The sequence below is a fragment of the Grammomys surdaster genome, unplaced genomic scaffold (genome assembly GCF_004785775.1).
Source record: "Grammomys surdaster isolate TR1022 unplaced genomic scaffold, NIH_TR_1.0 126546, whole genome shotgun sequence".
NCBI lineage: Eukaryota > Metazoa > Chordata > Mammalia > Rodentia > Muridae > Grammomys > Grammomys surdaster.
Genome location: NW_021621338.1, coordinates 14,431,227 through 14,453,523, shown reverse-complemented (window position 1 = coordinate 14,453,523; position 22,297 = coordinate 14,431,227). Strand labels below are relative to the sequence as shown.

Genomic DNA, 22,297 nt, shown 5'->3' with positions numbered 1-22,297 from the left:
AGAGAGAGAGAGAGAGAGAGAGAGAGAGAGAGAGAGAGAGAGAGAGACAGACTGAAGTAGCTTATTCAGTGGCTTCTTTGGTCATTAGTTGGTTGTACTTTGAAGAACATTTCCCTTATACACCAGAATATAACAACAATGGAAAAATGGTTAAATGGTTGTCAACTTTAAACATGAACCATAGTCAATAACATTTTGTGGTTCAAAAGGAAAGCCCAGGCACTGGACTTTGCTGGATGAGAAGGGGTTTAAAAGGTGATGAGGAACCACTGGGCACAGCTGCTCTAGGGCGGCAGAGATCTCCATGGGAGTGCTATCAGCAAGGTAGAGATGGGAAATTTAGAGAGTACTTGGGCACAGGTAGCATGTTAAGCCGCTTGGGTGTGTGTCTTGGACAGAGTGTCAAAGGCCCAAAGTAGGCACACACACACACAGACACACAGACACACACACACACGTCTCCTTGATGCTTTACTGAGGAGTGAGCATTAAGGACTGTCTTCTCAGTGACACCAGAATGACAGAATTCACTTTTGTGGAGCTGTAGGTCATTATTCTTACTAAGTCACAAAAGGGAGAAAGACAGCTTTGAAGGTCAGTGTGAATGTTATCCTGGAGACCAGTCTGTCAGGTTTGCATCCAGCATGCCTGTTACTGTTTTTATATGCCTTGGCTCCTAGTGGCTACTCACTCACAGAAGCTGTATGAATAGTGAGGTGTTCATAGCATCTAGCAGAGAGTGAGTCTTGAGTTCCTGCAAATCTTTGGTGGTTGGCTTCCCTAGCAGAAGAAGGTTATTTCTTATGTCTCTGGTCATTTTGTACTTTTTAGAAAGGGATTAACAGCTGGTGAGAAGTAAGCAGGGCCACATCTCCAGCATGACACAGTGTTGCAGTATCAACCCTGTAGGCAGGAGAGGGATCCCAGGGTTGGTGGTAGCTTATGAGTCTGGCCTGCACCTGAGGTCAGCTTCTCACAGGGAAGCGTCTGTAATGTTTACTTCCTGGTGATTCTGGACTGGAAATGTCTCACTCTGTTGCACCACTCTTTAAGAGTCATGTTCTCTTTCCTTTCCTAGTGTTATGCTTTCAGAACCCTGAGGTTTCTCTTCAGTATGGAAAGGAACAGGCCACTCTTTAAAAGGTATGAGTTTGGGGCGACATGGAAGATGGTTAAACTGAGGCTCCTTTTAGGCCAGCCTGCTTCCACAGGGGCCATGGGAAGGGAATGATTCTATGCAAGCCACGCCTTTCCCGACCTCTCAGTTTCCACAGCCACCTCACATGTGACCACTGTACAACTCCTCACAGGCCATGTAACTGCTTAGGCTCTGGTTTTAATTAAAGATATTAACATCCTGAATATATAGAATCAAGATACTTACCTTTTTCTAAACTATTCAGAAATTCCAAAGTTAGTCTGATCATTTCCTCTTACCAACCAAGAGTTTGCTTAGGTGCCCCTGATAGGCTGGGCTAGAGGTGAGTTGGTAGGTCTGGTGGAAATGCAGGCCATAGGAAGCAGACATGTTTGTTACACATATGGGGATGCACACCCTTTGAACAAAATCTAGGTCCACAACTTTGCCAGATTTTATTGGTGAGAGAAGTCTGGATGTTATAACAAATCCTTTGTTGAGAAGGTGTAAATTATATTATTGCTTCATTTTCCTATGATATTTGAATTTAAGGAAAAAGATAATTATAAACCTTCATTTTATGGCCCCAAATCATCCATTTCAATGAATTCAAACATTTTAAGAGGCCACTGAAGCCAAAACTTTGTAAATGCGTACTTCTCTCCATTTTTTCAGTTACCAGTATTTTATTCTCATAAAACATTTAAAAATTAAAAGGATATTTAAATCCTAGAACTAAGTTTAGAACTGTAACAAATGACTTGATATAAGTGCTAGGTACTTAGTAAAAGTCCAACAAACATCCTTTCTTAAAATGATTATTGTCTATAACCCCCAAATGAATTACAGATGAGGCCTTGGTATAATCTGTTTCAGTTATATTGTCTTTTATTGCCATAGAAACAAACAATGTAAGGTCCACTCCTCCCTAGTTCTAAGTGTGACATGCAGTGCAGGTAACCTCAGTGCAGTGCTGTTCAGTGGATCTTTAGAACATGGCTTACTCTGCAGGGACTAGAGCTGTAGTGCAGATTTGCATGATATGCCAGAGCATATTGCTTCTTATTCTGCTGATGACCTAATGAAGTTAGGTTTGTTGGTAGGGTTAGTTGGTGAGCCAGCTGCATCCAGAAGGGAAGCATTGGCTCACTGTTCTCCAGCTCCACTTTAAGTGTGTGTGTGTTTCCCTGTAGACTTTTCCCCACCGACCTGTTTGAGACCTTCATTGACATAGGACATTATGTTCGTGATATCGGGGCTTATGCAGACTTGGTATCACAGTTGAATTTACTATTGGTAAGTCTCAAGTTTTATATATTTGGCCAGGTTCCTCTGGAGTCAGGATAATAGCAACCAATTTCCCTTTTATAACTTGATTAGGAAGATGAGCTGAAGCAAATTGCTGAGAATATTGAAAGCATCAATCAGAAGAAAGCGCCGTTGAAGTACATAGGTGACTATGCTGTGTTGGACCACCTTGGAAGTGGAGCTTTTGGCTGTGTTTATAAGGTGAGTCTGCCTTGGGAGATAGTTCTCATGTTTCAAAACAAACTTGAAGTTACACTCTAGATGTCCACAATCATCTTTGTCATTGAAAACCAGTGAAGAAGTAGAGATAGAGATGAGAGTGGCTGGTTGTGTCTGACACAGGGTGGTAATTATGTGGGTGTTGCTTTGGCTCTCAGCTCTAATACCTGGTCACTGACTAAGACAGGATATCTTTCCCCATCCGAGGAAATTAATCAAAATAGCTTGTCCCAGTGCATGACATAGTTTATAAACTTACACCTACACAGGGAAAGCCTACTGAACACTGCAGCAGGGACCAGAGCAGAAGATAACAGGTTTAAGCTTGATCAGCTTAGTATAAATGCAGCCACAGTCTCATGCTATGGCTTAATTAACCATGCGATTTTGTTATTCTAGCTCATCTGTCTTCATCTAACCCTTAACTCTCAGAGCATTTAATTAACTATTTTCCTTATTGTAGGTTAGAAAGCGTAGTGGTCAAAATCTCTTAGCAATGAAGGAGGTCAATTTGCATAACCCAGCATTTGGAAAGGATAAGAAGGACCGGGACAGCAGTGTGAAGAACATTGTTTCTGAATTAACAATAATTAAGGAGCAGGTAAATATTTGTCTTATTCCTGAGATGTCTCCGACATAAATGTCATTGAAGCTGAGCTCTGCTGCTGTTCCTGTACATGCTGTTTATAAACCAGTTCAGTGTGAAATACTGGACATTGGTGCAGTGATATTTTTACCAGTGTTTTTCCTAAAGCTTGTTATTGAGTCATGGAAACTCTTTTAGGAGTTTATAGCAGGGCCTTGGATGCAAAACAGTTGAGCTTACAAGCCAGAACACACCATGTATGCTTAGCTACCAAGTCACTACACAGGAGCAGGAGAAAGACACCCTTACTTCAGTGCTGGGAATTTGAGAAAGACCACCCTCCAGTTTCAGGCAACCCGCTGACACCTCCCAAGTCTGGCTTATGAAATCTAAAATGTAGGTTCCTTTTTCTTTTTCTTCTATAGACCAGGCTTTTGTAGGCTCAGCTGGTTTCAAGCCTGCTCTGCAGTGGAGAGTGACCTTGAGCTCCTTTCCTTCTGGCTTCCTGTCCAAAATGCTGGGATTAAAGGTGTACCTCACTACCCTCTGGGTTATTTTTATTATCATGAGCAGTATATGCTAGTGTGATATAATAGCTCAATTAGCTGTTATTATGAAGGATTATTTGAGGAGAAAAAGGAACACAGAAGAGAAATAGGAATTCTTTTTGTGATCCAAGAACATGCTGGTTCCTTTTCCAGCTCTCCTTATTTGTGCATTTCTGTTTTTAAGTCCTAGGAAGCTGCCAGCCCACTGCGCTCTGCAGTCATGTTTGCTTGGTGTCTGGACCAGAGCATAAAGAACAGTACAAATGTGATCTTTATTCATTGGAACCTACAGTTTGACATCATTCAGTTAAATAGAAAGTCATCACTAATGGCATTGCTGTTGACTTGTATTAAACATTAATGGATTAGACCATAAGAAGCCATCCTACCCTTCCACAAACTCATTCTGTCCCAACCGACAGCACAAGCTTAGAATGTGACTTTGATCTGAGTCCATCTAACATTTTGATTAGGTGCCAAAGCTGGATGTACCCTGGCTTATGAGCTACAATCAGAATGTGGTTCTGTTTGTTAGCCTTCCTCCCATATGGCTTAAAGCTGGGGTCACTTGCTAGTTGATTTGGGTGCTGATTTGTTTAAATACGTTTCCTAAGAAAAGGGGTCTAGAAGAGGCCAAGGACGGTGACTCAGCTTAGACTTTGAGGTCACTGAATATTATACAGTTGTTCCCTCCTATGTCAAAAAGAAGGACGCCATGGAATAAAGAAACTGTAGGAATGGGACTAGAATGGGAGACCCTGTCTGTTAAGAGGTTACAATGAGCACACCACAGAGGCTCTGAGCTATCAGGCTTAGCAAATGGCACAAGTCAGTGTTATTCCCTGTTCCATGCATCTCCTGGTGGTACCTTCCCATCCCAGGTGGGAAGAGAAGCAGAACGGACACTCTCAGGGCCGAGGGCTCCTTTTACACTCTAAGTAAGAGTTGAGGGACAGACCCAATCCTGCTGTAGGAGAGGCTGACAGATGTAGCCTCTGCTTGGGAAGCCACATCCTGGCTACTCTGCTACTGCTGACCCTGAGGCTGCTGGGTTTTCATGAGTAACAGCTAGGTGGGCCCTGCTCAGAGGGACACACAGAGGCACAAATCACTTACAGGCATAATGGCCATTCCTCTGAAGCAAGACACTTTACCTAGAAACCACATTGTAAATAAATAGTTGGTAAAATTTTACATCATTTTTCTTTTTAAAAACTGTGTCCTCCTCCCTGTGTAGCTGAGGCCCAACATTCGGGCAGACCATGCTAAGGAAATCGGTTAGGAACTGCTTAGTTCTAAAACTTTCCACTTCACGTTAGGAAGTGCAGTACTTTCTAGCCTGGTTCACAAAGGCATGGAGGACGCTGCCCTTTTCCTTAACTTAAAAGCAATACATTTAAAAAAGTCATTGAAAACCTTAAGTGGCAGCTGACAGTCTTAAATATAACCACAGTGTACAAAATCTAAGTAGTCACGGGGAAAGTTTGTGTTTTGAAAAGTCTGATAAGTGTTTACCATTTGTTTTCTTACAGCTTTATCATCCCAATGTTGTACGTTATTATAAAACGTTTTTGGAAAGTAAGTATGAATTGCTTTCTAAGTAAGGAAACATATGTTTGTTGCTTATGTACTTTTATATTATGTTGTCTGAAAGCAAACTCGTTCGGCTATTTTCTTTTGACTTTTGTTATTTATGACCATTGCTTTCTTAGGCAGTAAAATAATGTTTTAAGTGACGATCTGAAAATAGATAAACTATTTTGATCCCCATTATATAGAGGCCCAGTGTGAATAGACCAAAATAGTTAAATTATTGTACAAAAAAAGAACTGGATATGATCAAGAGAAAAAGGAACTAAAGCACGATGCTTTCTATTTTTTGCAAGCTCACAGCAGCTTGTGTGGCATCTAGTGGTATTTTCCACTTCTAATAAAATGGATTGGACTCTGCTTTCCCGATTTTTTTTTTCTCACAAAATTCAGTAGGTACCACCAGGTGGCGACGGAGTCCTGGCTGAGCCTACAGGCTGGATGGCTTGTTTCCTGCCTGTGGGATGGAGAGCACAGTCAAAACTCTTAGATAAAGTCAAACTCGGTTGCTTGTTTACAAGTGAAGTAAGTATTGAACTTAAGGATCTGTAACATAAAATTGTGAAGTATTAGCCGGGCATCGTGGCGCACGCCTTTAATCCCAGCACTGGAGAGCAGAGGCAGGCGGATCTCTAAGTTAGAGGTCAGTCTGTTCAACAATGTGAGTTCCAGGATAGCCAGGGCTAAACACTGAGAGAAACCCTGTCTCAGAAAAAAAAGGAAGGAAGGAAAAAAGAAAGAAACCCTGAAGTACTTCCGTGTAAAAGAAGACTGATGGTGACACATAGCTGTCATGACACACTGGGTGCCGCTTTACCAGGGCTAATATTAAATCTTTTTTGAGCCAGGCATTATGGTGCATGCCTTTAATCCCAGTGCTCCAGAGGCAAAGGCAGGCTTTATGTGTTCAAGGATAGCCTGTTTTACATAGTGAGCTCCAGGACAGGCATGGCTGCATAGAGAGACCCTATCTCTGACTTTTTTTTGTTTCTGTTTTTTCAAGACAGGGTTTCTCTGTGTAGCCCTGGCTGTCTTGGAACTCACTCTGTAGACCAGGCTGGCCTTGAACTCAGAAATCTGCCTGCTTCTGCCTCCCAAGTGCTGGGATTAAAGGCGAGCGCCACCACAGCCAGGCGAGAGACCCTATCTCAAAACTAAACAAAAACCGTTCTGTATGCTGGGCCATTTGTTGTGGTTTTACCCATTTCCCGTCTTTAGATGATTTAGATGGACTCCTTCCTCCTTAACTTCTAGTTCTTAATATCAGGATCATTTCCTGAAATTAAATCGATAAGATTTATTTTTTGACTGATACTGAAGAGGTAAGTACAAGTTATTACAAAAACAAAACACTTAAAGAACCCGACGGCTTCCAAAATGAATCGGAGGAAACTTAAAATATGTAAAATATTATCAGATTATAAATCACAACAAAGAAGACTATAATGTGAGAAAATGAAAAATAAACCTTCAGCTAAGCATAGTGCAAACAATACGTATTTCTTAGAATGGTGAAACTTGGGATTTATAAATGTCTGTAAGAGAGATGTTAAATGGCAGGCTTTATTTGTTGTGTGCAGTCCTGTGAAAAGCAACAGAAAGAACAGTTTGCCTGCTTTCATGCTGCAGTGTAAGACTGGTGGAGAAGTCAGTGGGCAGGATGGGAGGTGTCTGTCCTTTGCAGACAAAATTGTGTATGTGTATATTTTGTGTACATCCAACAGTCAGAAAAGACACATACTATTATTGATAGTTAAAATTGGCTTTAGAAGAGAGTATACAGAGTACAAAAACAGCAACAAGAAAATCCAAATAGTGCTAAACCTTTGTAAACCACAACATAAAATCAGATTCCAGGTCACTCTACTCAAGAGGGGCCTAACAGTAGTTTCTGTCATGGGTGGTGTTTTAGTCTGTGTTATTGCAATGTCATAGCGTGATCCTTGGGTAAATTTCTATGATATAATCTATGTCACTGTACAGAATGCAGTTTATAATGTAGTTTTCTGAATGTCTTATTTGATCTGAGGTACTAAGAGGCAGGCCTTGTGACTTGGGACAGTTGGCTTGTTGTCTTTGGCTCCTTTCAGGCATTCCATGGTATAAGCAGAAAATGATTACAATTGCCAGACAGGAGAAAGTCTAGAGCCAGAGGAGGTTACTGCTGGGCTGTGACTGCCCCAAGGGTGGCTTTGTGCTCTGCCAGCATTCAGTGGATCCTGCCACTAAGATTTCAGTTTTGAGCTCCACATACTGTTTGTAAAGCACAGGTTCTAATTTGTGAAGCTTTTCCAGGGCTGTACTCTGACTTTACATTTCTGTGACTCCTTTGTGTTTTCACGTAGATGACAGGTTGTATATTGTTATGGAGTTGATAGAAGGTGCCCCACTTGGAGAACACTTTAGTTCTTTAAAGGAAAAACAACACCTTTTCAGTGAAGAACGACTATGGAAAATATTTATACAGGTACATTCCAGCCTTCATTGAAATTTTCATTATACAACAAAATTCTGGAATGCCTTAGAAATGCACTGTTGGTTACATATACAGCAGCAATGAAATTTGCTTCCATTCTTGTTTCAAGCTGTGCTTAGCTCTTCGGTACCTACACAAGGAGAAGAGAATTGTTCACAGAGATCTCACGCCAAACAACATTATGTTGGGAGATAAGGACAAAGTGACAGTTAGTAAGTATAAAAGTCTTCAACTTTTTTAACTGAAGAAGTTCTGAGTATCAGTTCAGAAATGAACCCTATTCCAGAGTGGTGGTGCATGTCAGTAGAACTTTTGGCATGGATGGAAATATTCTGAGTTGTCTAGTGGAGTAGGCACTGGCCACATGATACTTTTGAGCAAGTGGAATGTGGCCCGTGTGGCTGAGGAAATAACCTTTTGTATTTCATTAACCTTTGAGCTGGGTATTGGTGTGCACACATGTATTCCATCCGTTGGAAGGTGGAGGCAGATAGATCTGGAGTTCAAGGCCAGTTTTAGCTACACAGTAAGTTTGACACTAGCCTAAACCACATGACACTCTTTATCCAAAAAAGCCAAACCAAACCAAATTAAAAAAAAGCAATAACAAAAAACCCAACAAACAAAAATACTTTTGTTAAATTTTAATGCTTTCCACATCCCTGAGAGAATAATGTTCACACAATATTGGATAATGGCAATACTGTTCTAAATGACTGCTTTGTTCATATGAGAGATACAGTACTCTTAGGATGCTTCTGTGTTTAATTTAACACGTCAATTAATGCTTTCTGAATTTTACTTTATACCTCATAAACAGAAACTTTGATGATTAACACATTGAACACATTGCTTAGGACCATTTTATCACACAGTCTGTCTTAAAGGTGTCAGACTTGCAGGGCTTTACAAATACAAAGATTTGTATCCTTTGACATAGCTGTTTGTTTGGCTGGCTGGTGTTTTCATCTGTAGCAGAAAGACAGATGACAGGAGATTAAATTTCATTGGTTAAGACAGAGTGTGGGGGCATTTCAGCACTGGGGAGGCAGAGAGGCCGAGAGGCAGAGACAGAGACAGGGGGAAGAGGGGCAGGGAGTCAGGGAGAGAGGCAGAGAGAGAGGCAAAGGCAGAGGCAGGTAGATTTCTTTGAATCGGAGGCCAGCCAGTACTATGTAGATTCTTTCTCTAAAAGATAAATGAATAAGTAAAAAAATTAATACTACTACTAATAAATCAAACTTTCCCCCCTAAATTAGAAGGTTTATTTTTACCTCTATAATTTTCTAAGTCTCTATGGTGAACTAATTTTTAGTTTAGAGTGATATCTATTTTTCCCCTGAGCCTTTTTCCTCTTGTTTGGGGTATTTATAGTTCACTAACTACAAAGGGGAGGCCCTCTTTATGTAGACTTGTAGTATGTACACAGATTAATTTTGAGATCCCTACAGTAAAAGAATGTTTGAGAATACACTGCTAGAATTCAGGCTTATCTATAAATTCCTGTATGAAGATGCCGTAGAACCCAGCAAGTTCTACAGCAATGGATGATAAAAGGATGCGTTAAAAAATCAAAACCTGGCCGCTTGTTATTGGGTAACCAACTGCTTGCTCTTCCCTGGGAGACTTTCTTCCTCTCTGAAAATTCCTTAGGTGCCAATAGTCCTCTGTGTGGGGCTAGAGCTCCTGAACGTTTCCCAGTTTGCTTTCCAATGCCTACTATTGTTGTCTTTTTAAATCTTGTTGGCTTTATGAGCGTAGTGTGTGATATTCTTAGGAAGCACAGTCTCTCAGCAAATTCTCTGGTTTTCTGGCTACAGTTGGGACTGGGCTCCACAATTTGGCATTTTGATTAGTTTTGGTTTTCTGTAATGTTACAAGATATAACTAATGTTATCCAGACTGAGTAGGTTGTATATATGTAGTGTGTGTGTGTGTGTATATATATATATATATATATATGTGTGTGTGTGTGTGTGTGTGTGTGTGTGTGTATGTACATACATATATGTATGTGATAACACTTAATGAACAAAGAGGCCATGAATTTGAAAAAGAACAAGGAGGGGGTATATGGAAGGAGGAGATATATTTTGGAGGGAAGAAAGGAAGGGGAAAATGATGTAATTATAAATCTCAAAAAATAAAAAAGATAAAAATAAAAGGAGTGGTGTTAACATTTTTCCTGATCATTGACACCTCACAGTGGATAGTTTAGACATCAATTTGCAGCTCCCAGCTCCCCAATAAGAGAGATATCCAACTTGCACTTGATTTCAGAGCATAAAATGTTTTATAAAATGGGGATGGTGATGTAGTGGGAGAGAGGACCTCAGTGGGCCCTTGCCAAGGTGTCCCCCTCCCGCCTCCTGAGAAATTGGCGCTAGTACAGGCTTAGTATAAAAGAGAATTTATTTAGTAGTAGTAGGAGACCTGGAAAAAGGGTAGAGGCAGAGAGAAGAGTGCGATGAGAAGGACAGAAAGAGAGAGAAGGGAGAGAGGAGGAGGGGAAAAGGCTGGCTGGGGTCATGTGGGAGGAGAGAGAGAAAGATAAAGAAGAGGAGAGGAGAGGGAGGAGGGGAGGAGAGAGAGCGCAAAGGAGTGGGGAGGAGAGGGAGGAGGAGGGGAGGGGAGGGAGAGGAAAGAGGAGGAGAGAGAAGGAGAGAGAGAGGGGAGGGGGTACTGAGGGGTCTTATATGCCTCACTCCTGGCTTTTAACTGGCAGGGTGGCTGTTGCTAGGTAATAGTTGGGTGGAAGCTAACAAGGAAGCCATTAAATGAACATTCCCCATACCCAAGTGCATTCACAAATCAGGATTAAAATTTATTGGCCAGATTTTTAAAAAGTAGAACATATTGTATTATTTTGAAAAATAAAAAACAACTTAAAATAGAAACTCTTTAGATAAACCTTCAATACAAAGTCACTTGGTAACATTTTCAAGCAAATGAATTATGAAATGGAAAAAACAAGAACTCAAACAATTGTGAATCTTTATCTTGGACAAACATTTGCTTAATCATTTGAAACCAACATAACTGTGTTTACCATAAGCTTTTTACAAATCTACTTTGTTTTTACTTAAGATTTTTAAAAAATAATTTATTTCTACATATTTCAATTTATAAATCAAAGAATATTATTAAAATTGTGAGCTTGAATTTCATAGCAGACTGTGTTATATCCTAGAAAAACACAGTAAACTCCTCCTATATGGCCATTTAAGTGATTTTTTCCCCTGAATAATAACTAACTGTAGATATTATTTCCTTACTGGATTAGCTACAATCATCTCCTTTGACTGTATTTAAACATACTGCATTTACTTGACTTTTCTTTAGCTTACTTTATATATTTATGCTTTATTTCACCGTACACATTGAAATAGTTTACAGAATAAAATAGTGGCACGAAGTTTATGAAGTTACTTCGCCCATTTTTTTTTTTTCATTTCCAGATGGCATTTGAATTTCATTGTGATGGTTTAGATTTTTTATTCCTGGTCAGCCTGTCAACATGCTGTCAGTCCAGCTCAGGGTTAAAGCAATGCTCACTGTTGACATCATTGTCAGTGTGCAGTTATTGCCCAGACTAATTACCTTTTCTTTCTCACAGACCTTTTTGTTTTCCTTCAAGTTAATAGTTGCCTTCCTTTCTGTTTGTGTTTCTCGTTGTCTATGTACCCACCCTTACCTCTTTTCAGCTTAGCTATGAGGATGTTGAGCTTTATCTGCATGATGTCCACAGCATAGATCAGGGGAACTGACAATTTCCTATTCCTGGATACCCCACTCTTGTGATGTGGCAGCAATGAAGACTGAACTTTTCTTTAGGTCTGGCGCATATTCGTTATTCTGGAACTTTCCATTTGCTCCCACTCTTTCCCCTGCATCCACATCTTGGATACTGAGGCTTCAGCTAAGCATGAGGAGTACCTGGCCTTCGTGATTTTGAAGGCATTTCTTCTTGCTTCCGGAATCCTGCCTACCTGACAGGAATCCCAGTGTCATTCTAACATTTGTGGCCCAACCCATGAGCTACTATATCTCTTCAGAGAATTTCAGGGTGTTCCTTTCATCCTTGACCTGGATGGGCCTGTATTGAGAATAAAAGTTAATGTGTCTTTATCTCTCTCTCTCCTTGTACTTCAGTTATTCCTTCAGATTTGTTTTTTAGTCATTTTATTGAACATTGGTCTTTTAGTAGTGCTTTTGGTCTCCAAATGTACCACGATGTTGTTTGTTCCATCCTTGAAGGACCTGGCTTTTATTCTCTCCTAGTGTAAGGGAGACTTCTTTCCTCAACAACTCACATGGCTTTGTATTTTCTGGGTCCATCTTTGTTTCCCCTTTGCTTAGTTGCTTAGTCTGATCTCCTTTTTCCTGTTGAATGTTTTCCTTATGCCTCTGGTAATGAAGGGCTGCCTTTAATGTTACAGAAGAGACTGGAAACAGTTGTTGGAATCACTCTGTGTTCGAGCTAAGGCCATCACCTGGAGACTTGTAGCATGGTGGAGATTTCTTCAGAGATCTTGAAGTTGGTAACCATCCAGGCCTTGTTCCAAAAAAGCTGTCTCATATCTGACCCATCCCCCAGCCTGTCGCTGTGCTACCACTATGGGAGCCATGTGTTTGGCAGGCTCAGGGGACCATATTCAATTTGGATTTTCACCGAGTTCCCTTGAACACAGCCATCTGCTGCTTGGTGCCTCATTGGCTGTGGTACTTTTGGACTTTGAATCTGTGTGGGCACCGTGTGGGCAGGAGGGGGCCCGGGACTCCATCTCTAGCTCTGCAGGCTCCGTGACTTTGACCTTTGAATTGGCCTTTGCTCTTTCTTTTCTCAGAGGTATGGAAAGTCTGTGCAGGCAGTTCTGTACCCTGTGTTCCTCCTCACCATCTTCCAAGGTATTATTGCCACAGCTCGTCCTTCTCTGTCATCACACCCATTCTCAGAGACAGTCTCTTCCCGAGTTTTAGCAAGGCTCTGAGAACTGCAGGAGATAAAGAAGCACGATCAGTTCCTCTTTAAACCGGAAGTGGGCAGGTGGCTATATTAACTGGGTATAAACAGTAGGCATAGCAACACACTTCCTTTTTATGTTGACTCTGTAACTTTAAAAATATATCCTCAGATTGTGCCAGGTTCCCTAGAAAAATAACTTGGGTTTGGAAGAATGAGCAACTGTTCACTTTGTTTTCCTTTCTCTGCCTCTTGTTGCTGTTCTGCTTAATCCATTGACTTAATACTTATAAAGTTCCATTTAACAATTATTAAGCTAAAAGTGTTTCCATCTTTCTGGACATCTTAGCTTGAGTGAGGGAGCATAAGACCAATAGAAGCTGGGAGGAATGGCCCTGGGTCAGATCTGTTGCAACGTGATATTTCTACCACAGCGATGGTGTGACCGGGACAATGCATGACAGCAGTTTTGTCAGGGAGTAGAAGATGATTTTCTGAGTAACACAATAATCTAGAGCCTTTACATAACCCTTTGACAGTATCTTAAATGGAATAGTTCTAGCAAATTTTATCATTATCTATCACAGTTGATTAAAATGTGGCCATTAGACACAGTTTTAAGAGGAACTATGGTTTTATTAGAATATTATTGTATCATTAACTAAAATATTATTGTATTATTAACATTAATTTTTAACTAAGTATATAGAATCCCCATATTTCAGGAAGTTGGATGAAGTATGTGTGTGTGTGACTGAACTTGGCAATGCTAGTCACAAATGGACTGTAGCTGATGAAGCGTGTCACCACAAAGGGGCAGTCTGTCACAAGGCGGACGCCACCAGAACCAGAGCTTGCACTAGCTGCCTGGATGGATTCATCATGTCTCCACAAAGGGGCAGCCTTCCCTGTAGTGGGATTTTCTTTGTGGAGAGGGAAAGTTTATTTACTTCCAGAAAAGAAGCACATATTTTTCAAATGATGTCAGAGATGAATGGGGCAAAGTGAATTGAAAAACAAACAAACAAACAAACAAACAAACAAACAACACAAGATAAAAAGCTGTGAGAACCCAGATGTTCTTTTTCTCAGTGTATGTGTTTAGGCTGGCTTGCAGTTGTTTTTAGTAAGCATGCCACTAGAGTTTGCTGTTACTTGGGAACAATTGGGAGCACCAGCCTGTTCTGTGTGCATGGACTTAAAGATGCTTTCTCTTTAGTTTCCCAACTCACTGCTTCTGGGCAGGCTATGCTACTCCTTTCCAACCAAGTCCAAACCCCAGTCTCTCTGCTTTCAGCATGTCAATCTGTTTCTATTTGAAAACTACCATCGGCACACAGGCAATGACACACGCACAGGCCTGGCTTCTGCATGTTTTGGTGGCCTTTGAAGTACAGGAAGAACAGACACTGGGTGAAGTGGTCTCCCCTAAGTGCTGTCACCTGCCATATGGCACCCATCACAGAGCAGCCCTGGGGAATGCATGCCCAATCCTACCATTTCACATTGCTTGGCATTTTCAAATGTCCATATTTTAATGAAAAAATTTCACCTCTCCTGCTTCTTTGGCACACAAATAAAGACAAGAAAAAACAAACCACAAAACTCATATGATAATAGGCAATAATTTTAGACATGGGCTTTTTTGCATGGCTTAGGAGGTCACATGTTCCTGCTCAAGGTGTACATTATACATGTCCCTGTCAAATGATACCTGGTTGATGTTGGTGGTAGTAACAAGGCCATACTTGATTCTGTATGACATTTATCAAGGGCTTGATGCTTACCAAATGGTACTGTAAAGGGTGGATATAAAGCAAAAGGCCACAGCTTCTGCTCTCTGACTGAATGGACATGTGCCGCTTGACAGCAAGGTGAGCTGCACAGACGGGACCCTTCCTTCAGGAGTTTGTGGTGATGGTGCAGGGCAGTGAGGGCTAGAATGCATATGGAACTACAGCATCAGTCAGGATGGGTAGTCAGCATGGTACAGGTAATGCTGTGACAACAAGGAGCCTGAAAATCTCAGCAACTTAAGACAGTGGCAAATAACAGACTGTGGGACAGATCCACGCATGTCTATTTTTGTGTATATTGTCAACTGTTAATGGTTCTTACTTTTATAAAGTTATGTTGTTATTCATTCATTCATTCATTCATTCATTCATTCATTTTACATCCTGACCACAGCCCCGCCCCTCCTTTCAGCCCCACCCTTACAAATATATCCCCTCATTACCCCCTCCCCTTCTCTTCAGAGAAGAGGCAGGCCCCCCACCCATGGGTGCCAACCTGCCCTAGCACATCAAATTATTATGTAGATAAGGCTGGTCTTCAGCTCATAGACATTCATGTCTGTCTCTATTTCTATCTCAACCTTCTGAGTGCTGGGATTTAATGTAAGCACCCTCGCAGGCAGCATGCACTTTTTTCATTATCTATTCATTTTATATCTTGATCATAGCCTCTTTCCCTCTTCCCCTCCCAGTCCCACCCTCACAGACTGTTCCCCTAATTACTCCTCTACTTTTTCTCAGAGAAGGGGAGGCCCTCCATTGGTATCCTCTGTTTCCCACACATCCAGACATCCTGTCTGAGTAGGACTAAGCACATCCTCTCCCACGGAGGCCAGAAAAAGCAGCCCAACTAGGGGAAGGGGATCAAAAGGCAGGCAACAGAGTCCAAGTCAGAGACAGCCCCTGCTCCAATAGGTTAGAAGACATACATGAAGACCAAGCTGCACATCTGCTACAAATGTGTAGTGGGCCTAGATCCTGCTGCTATATGGTTTTTGGTTGGTGGTTCAGTCTCTGTGAGCCCCTATGGGCCCAGATTAGTTGAAGACCTCTGTAGGACGTCTTGTGTTCTTGACCTATCTGGCTCTCTCAAGCCCCTCCCCCTATTCTTCCATAAGACTTCCTGAGACTGCTTAATGTTGGGCTGTGGCTCTCTGATTTGGTCTCTTATCAGCTGCTAGATGAAGCCTCTCAGAAAACAGGCTCCTGTCTGTAAGCATAGCAGAGTATCGTCAATAGTGTCAGGTGTGGCTTCTCTGCCATGGGTTGGGTCTCAGGTTGGATCAAACATTGGTTGGCCATACCCTCAATCTCTGCTCTATCTTCATCTCTAAACATCTTGTAGGCAGGAAGAATTTCGAGTCAAAGGTTTTGTGGGTGGGTTGGTATCCCCCTCTCTCCTCTGGCATCTCCTCTGCCAGGTTAGAGGAGGTGGCCACGTCAGTCTCCATATATCCTACTGCTAGGAGTCTCAGCTAGGGTCACCCCGTGAGACTTCTCAGAGCCTACCCTCTCCTAGGTCTCCAGCTCATCCCAGAGATGCCCCACTCCCACTGGTTTCTGTTTTCTTTCCTAGTCCTCTACTACACCCTAACTTATCCCTGCTCCAACCCCCTCATACCCTCTCTGATCTAGATCCTTCTCTCTATCCACTTCAAATGTCTATTTTATTTTCCTTCCTGAGTGAGAGTCACATATCCTCCCTTGGGCTTTCCTTGTTACTTAGCTTCTTTGAGTCTGTAGACTGTGGCATGTTATTCTGTACTTTATGGCTAATACCAATTTATAAGTGAGTACATATCATATGTGTCATTTTGTGTCTGTGTTACCTCACTCAGGATGATATTTTTTTGGTTTCATCCATTTGCCTGCAAATTTCATGATGTCTTTATTTTTAATAACTGAGTAGTACTCTACTGTGTAAATGAACCACATTTTCTTTATCCATTCTTCAGTTGAGGGATATTTAGGTTTCCAGTTTCTGGCTATTATGAATAAAGCTGCTATGAACAAAGTTGAACAAGTGTCCCTGTGATATAGTGGGACATCTTTTGAGTATATGTCCAGGAATAGTATGACTGGGTCTTGAGGTAGAAGTATTCTGTTTTCTGAGAAATTACAAATTGATTTCCAAAGTTGTTGAAATCAACACACTCCCATTATCAATGAGTGGTGTACCCCTTTCTCTACATCCTGGACAGCATTTGCTCTCACTTAAGTTTTGAATTTTAGCCATTCTGATGGATGTAAGATGGAATCTCAGAGTCCTTTTGATTTGCATTTCCCTCATCATTAAGGATGTTGAACAGTTCTTTAAATGCTTCTTGACCATTATGGATTCCTCCTTTGAGAACTCTGGCTCTGTACCTCATGTTTTAATTGGGTTATTTAGTTTGTTGCTGTCTAATTTCTCGAGTTCTTTATATATTTTGGATATTAGTTCTCTGTTGGATATAAGGTTGGTGAATATCTTTTCTCGATCTGTAGGCTACCATTTTGTCCTATTGATGATATCCTTTGTCTTACAGAAGCTTTTCAGTTTCAAGAGGTCCCATTTATCAATTATTGATCTTAGTGCCTGAGCTTTTGGTGTTCTGCTCAGGAAGCTGTCTCCTGTGCCAACGTGTTCAAATCTATTCCCAACTTTCTCTTCTATTAGATTAAGTGTATCTGGTTTTATGTTGAGGTCTTTGATAATCTTGGACTTGTTTTGTGCAGGAGGATAAATAAGGATCTATTTGCATTCTTCTATGTGTAGACATCCAGTTATACCAGAATCATTTATTGAAGATGCTTTCTTTTCTTCCATTGTATGGTTTTGGCTTTTTTTTTTTTTTTTTGGTAAAAACCCAGTGTTTGTAGGTGGTTGGGTTTATTGCTGGATCTTGGATTCTATTCCATTGGTCAACCTGTCTATTTTTATGCCAATACTACATGCTTTTTTTTTTTTTATTGCTTTTGCTCTGTAGTATAGCTTGAAATCCAGGAAGGTGTTACCTCCAGAAGTTCTTTTATTGTACAGGATTCTTTTAACTATCCTGAGTTTTTTATTTTTCCATATAAAGATAAGAATTGCTCTCTTAAGGTCTGTAAATAATTGGGTTAAATTTTGTTGGGAATTGCATTGAATCTGTAGAATGCTATTAGTAATATGGTTATTTTTACTATGTTAATCCTACCAATCCATGAGCATGGGAAATCTTTCCATCTTCTGATATCTTCTTCAGTTTCTTTCTTCAGAGACGTGAATTTCTTGTCATACAAGACTTTCACTTGTTTTATTAAAGTTACACTAAGATATTTGTGGTTACTGTAAAGGCTATTATTAGCCCTAATTTCTTTCCAGTTCCATTTATTATTTGTATAAAAGAGGGCTACTGAATTTTTTGAGTTAATTTTATGTCTAGCCACTTTGCTGAAGATGTTTATCATCTGTCAGAGTTGTTTGGTAGAATTTTTGGGGTCACTTATGTATAGTAAAAAATCATCTATGACTAGCAATACTTTGACTTCTTCCTTTCCAATTTATATCCCCTTGATCTCCTTTAGTTGTTTTATTACTCTAGCTAGAACTTCAAGTACTATATTGAATAGGTAGGGCGAGAGTGGGAAGCCATTTCTTGTCCCTTAGTGAATTTACTTTAAATTGGTTATTGACTTGCTGTATATTTCCTTTATTGTGTTTAAGTATCTCGTATCTCTGATCTCCCCAAGACTTTCACCATGAAGGGGTGTTGGATTTTTGAAAAAGGCTTTTTCAGCATCTTATGTGGGTTTTTTTTCTTTTAGTTTGTTTATATGGTGGATTAGATTATTGAATTTTTGTACATTGGACCATCCCAGAATCTCTGAGATAAAGTCTATTTGATCATGGAGAGTGATGTTTTTGATGTGTTCCTGGATTCAGTTTGCCAATGTTTTATTACTCATTTTTGCATCAATGTTCACAAGAGAAATCAGTCTGAAATTCTCTTTGTTTGTTGAGTCTTTGTGTGGTTTAGGTATCAGGGTTACTGTGGCCTCATAGAATGAGTTTGGCAATGTTCCTTCTGTTGTTATTTTGTGGAATAGTTTGAGGAGCTTTTGTATTAGTTCCTTTTTTGAAAGTCTGATAGGATTTTGCACTAAAAGCATCTGGCTTGGGCTTTTTGTGGTTGCGAGACTTTTAATGACTGCTTCTATTTCCTTAGGGATTGCAGGACTATTTAAATTGTTTATCTTATCTTGATTTTGCATTGGTAAGTAGTATATAACAAAAAAATCATCCATTTTATTTAGATTTTTCAATTTTGTAGTGTACAGGCTTTTGAAGTAAGATCTAATGATTCTTTGGATTTTCTCAGTGTTCATTGTTAGGTCTCCCTCTTCTTTTCTGATATTGTTAATTTGGATACTATCTCTCTGCCTTTTAATTAGTTTAGCTAACCCTTTATTTAAGGGTTTGTCTATCTTGTTGATTTTCTCAAAGAACTAGCTCTTGGTTTTTGCTGATTCTTTGTATTGTTCTCTTTGCTTCTAAGTGAATGATTCCAGTCCTGACATTGATGATTTCCTGTTGTCTACTCCTCTTGGGTGTATTTGCTTCTTTTTGTTCTAGAGCTTTCAGGTGTACTTTTAATTTTCTAGTTTGAAATAGCTGCAATGTCTTTATGAATGCACTTAATGCCATGAACTTTCCTCTTAGTACAGTTAAAAAAATGAAAGCATTGTGTCCCATAAGTTTGAGTATGTTGTGCATTCATTTTTATTGAATTCTAGAAAGTCATTAATTTCTTTTTTTCTGTCTGTCTTTTCCCATTTCTCATTCTATAAAGAATACTTCAGTTTCTGTGAGCTTGTAGGCTTTCTGTAGTTTCTGTTGTTTTGAATTCCAGCTTTAATCCATGGTGGTCTGATAAGATACAAGAGGTTATTTCAATTTTCTTATATCTGTTGAGGCTTTCTTTGTAAGGAACTATATGGTCAGTTTTGAAGAAGGTTCTGTGAGGTCTAGAGAAGAAGGTATATATTATTTTTGTGTTTGAGTGAAATGTTCTGTAGATATCTTAGGTCTATTTGATTCATAACCTCTGTTATTTTTGTTTAGTTTTTGTATCAATGACCTGTCCATTGATGAGAATGGGGCTTAAAGTCTTCACTTATAATTGTGTGTGGTTTGATCCTTGATTTAAGTTTTAGTAATGTTTCTTTTACGAATGTGGGTGCCCTTCCATTTAGGGGATTAGATGGTCAGAATTAAGATGTCATCTTAGTGTATTTTTCCTTCTGTGAGTGTGATGCGCCCTTCCCCATCTCTTTTGATTAATTTTCATTGATAGTCTAATTTGTTGGATATTAGAATGTTGACTCCAGCTTGCTTCTTATGTATGTTTGTTTGGAAAACTTTTTTCCATCCTTGTACTTTGAGGAAATGTCTAACTTTGTTACTGAGATGTGTTTCTTATTTAAAGCAGAATGAAGGATCCTGTTTTTGTATCTTTTCTGCTAGGCTGTGTCTTTTTCTGAGGAATTGAGTCCATTGATGTTGAGAGATATTAATGTCCAGTGATTGTTAATTCTTATTTTGATGTTGGTGATGATAGTGTGTGTGTGTGTGTGTGTGTGTGTGTGTATGTGTGTGTGTGTTTGCTTGCTTTTCTTCCTTTGGTTTGATGGTGTGGGTTTTTTTTTTCTTGTGTTTTCTTGGGTGTAGTTAACCTCCTTAGATTGGAGATCTCCTTTTAGTATCTTTTGTAGGTTTGGATTACTAGATAGATATTGTTTAAATTTGTTTTTTTTTTCATTGAATATTTTGTTTTCTCCAACTATGGTGATTAAAAATATTGCTAGGTATAGTAGTCTGAGCTGACATCTGAATCTCTTAGATTCTGCAAGACTTCTGCCCAGGCCTTTCTGGATTTTAGAGTCTTCATTGAGTATGTGTAATTCTGATAGGTCTGCTTTTATATGTTACTTGGATTTTTTCCCTTGCAGCTTTTAAATTTTTTCTTTGTTCTGCATATTTAATGTTTTGATTAGTATTTCAAGGCAAGATTTTCTTTCATGGTCCAATCGATTTGATGTTCTGTAAGCTTCTTATATGTTTATATACATGTCTTTCATTAGGTTGGGAAAATTTCCTTCTATGATTTTGTTGAAAATATTTTCTGGGCCTTGTAGCTGGGAATCTTCTCCTTGTTCTATTCCTAGACTTAGTCTTTGTATAGAGTTATATATTTCTTGAATGTTTGATGTCAGGAACTTTTTAGATTTAATGTTTTCTTTAACTGACATATTGATTTCTTCAATTGTATCTTCTACTCTTGAGATTCTCTTTTGTCTCTCATATTTCGTTGGTGATGCTTGGGTCTGTTTCTGTTCTCTTCCCTAAGTTTTCCATCTGCAGGATTCTCCCAGTTAGTGTTTTCCTTACTGCTTCCATTTCCATTTTCAGGTCTTGAACAGTTTTATTCATTTCCTTCATCTGTTTGATTGAATTTTCCTGTATTTCTTTAAGAAATTTACTCATTTCCTATTTAAAAGCCTCTATCATCTTTGTAAGGTTGAATTTTAAGGTCATCTTCTGTGCTTTGGCTGTTTTAGGATATCCAGGGCCTGCTATGATAGAATAGTTGGACTCTGGTGGTGTCATATTGCCCTGACTCTTGTTGATTGTGTTCTTTTTTTAAAAAAATGTTTTATTTATTTACATTCTTAAGGTGGCCTCTAGCCATCTGGTTGCCCCTGGTATTTGCTGGATGTTCCTGTTGCTAGCTGGCCTCCTTGGGGAGACAGGCAGAATCAGTGGGCCTGACAATAGAATTTAGGGAACAGCATGCTGTTTACCTCTGCTGTCTGTGTCCCAGGTAGATCTGAATGTTCCTGGAGCCCCACAGACCTCCTTGGAAAGGTAGGCAGAGATGTGGGTCAGAAGACAGAAGTTAGGAAAGAATGTGCAGCTCACCTCTGCTGGCTGTGCCCCAAGTAGACTTGGCAGGCAGGGGATTGGTGCAGGAAGAGTCTAATCTGAATGTTCCTAGATGGAGATCAGGGGATAGTACTCTGCTCACTTCTGATGGCAGGATTTTTTTTTCTTTTAGAAAGAGAGAGTGCAAGTTGCAAACCTGTAAGCTCCATGAGGCTAAGATGGTCAGTGACTAATCCTATACAGAGAATTGCATTTACAGTCCTAAGTTAGAGCCACAAAATTTTTAGTTGGGTGCAGCTTGTTCCTCAGAGATCACTAATGGCTGTGCTGGAAGCACATGGAACTCGTGGAAGCTGGACTCTTGTCTCATACTTCAAGGGATATACCACATTTCAGCTCTCCAAACATCTGCACAAAAGTCTAAATGTTTTTATGCTCACTTTATTTGTATTTTTTAAATTTTATTTAAGGGGGTGAAGGCAAGAATGTGGCTAGAGGACAGATTGTAAGAATTATCTCTCCTTGGACAGAAGTTCTAGTTAGTCAACAAAATGATGGACTGGGTATTAGGTCTATCTTGTACCTTACTGATACAAATTGGTATAGTTATGCTCTAATTGCATTTTGAGAGAAAAGTTTTATCTTAACAGGAAGGGTGATATGTAGGAGGAGCTAAGGTGGGAGGAGTAAGGAGAGGAAGAGGAGGAGTAAGGAGAGGAGGAGGAGCTAGGAGGGGAGAGAGAGAGAGAGAGAGAGAGAGAGAGAG

The 22,297-nt window shown here is 39.9% G+C and overlaps 1 protein-coding gene across 1 annotated transcript in view; it reads left to right on the top strand.

The window, feature by feature from the left end:
* Nek10 (NIMA related kinase 10) overlaps window positions 1-22,297 on the top strand; it is a 156,625-nt gene that overhangs the window by 35,570 nt on the left and 98,758 nt on the right. Inside the window, exons 15-21 of the mRNA XM_028760706.1 lie at window positions 1,079-1,143; window positions 2,332-2,434; window positions 2,519-2,647; window positions 3,129-3,266; window positions 5,332-5,377; window positions 7,735-7,856; window positions 7,975-8,077. Of these exons, the coding sequence (XP_028616539.1) occupies window positions 1,079-1,143; window positions 2,332-2,434; window positions 2,519-2,647; window positions 3,129-3,266; window positions 5,332-5,377; window positions 7,735-7,856; window positions 7,975-8,077 (706 nt within the window). The remainder of the gene's footprint in view (window positions 1-1,078; window positions 1,144-2,331; window positions 2,435-2,518; window positions 2,648-3,128; window positions 3,267-5,331; window positions 5,378-7,734; window positions 7,857-7,974; window positions 8,078-22,297) is intronic.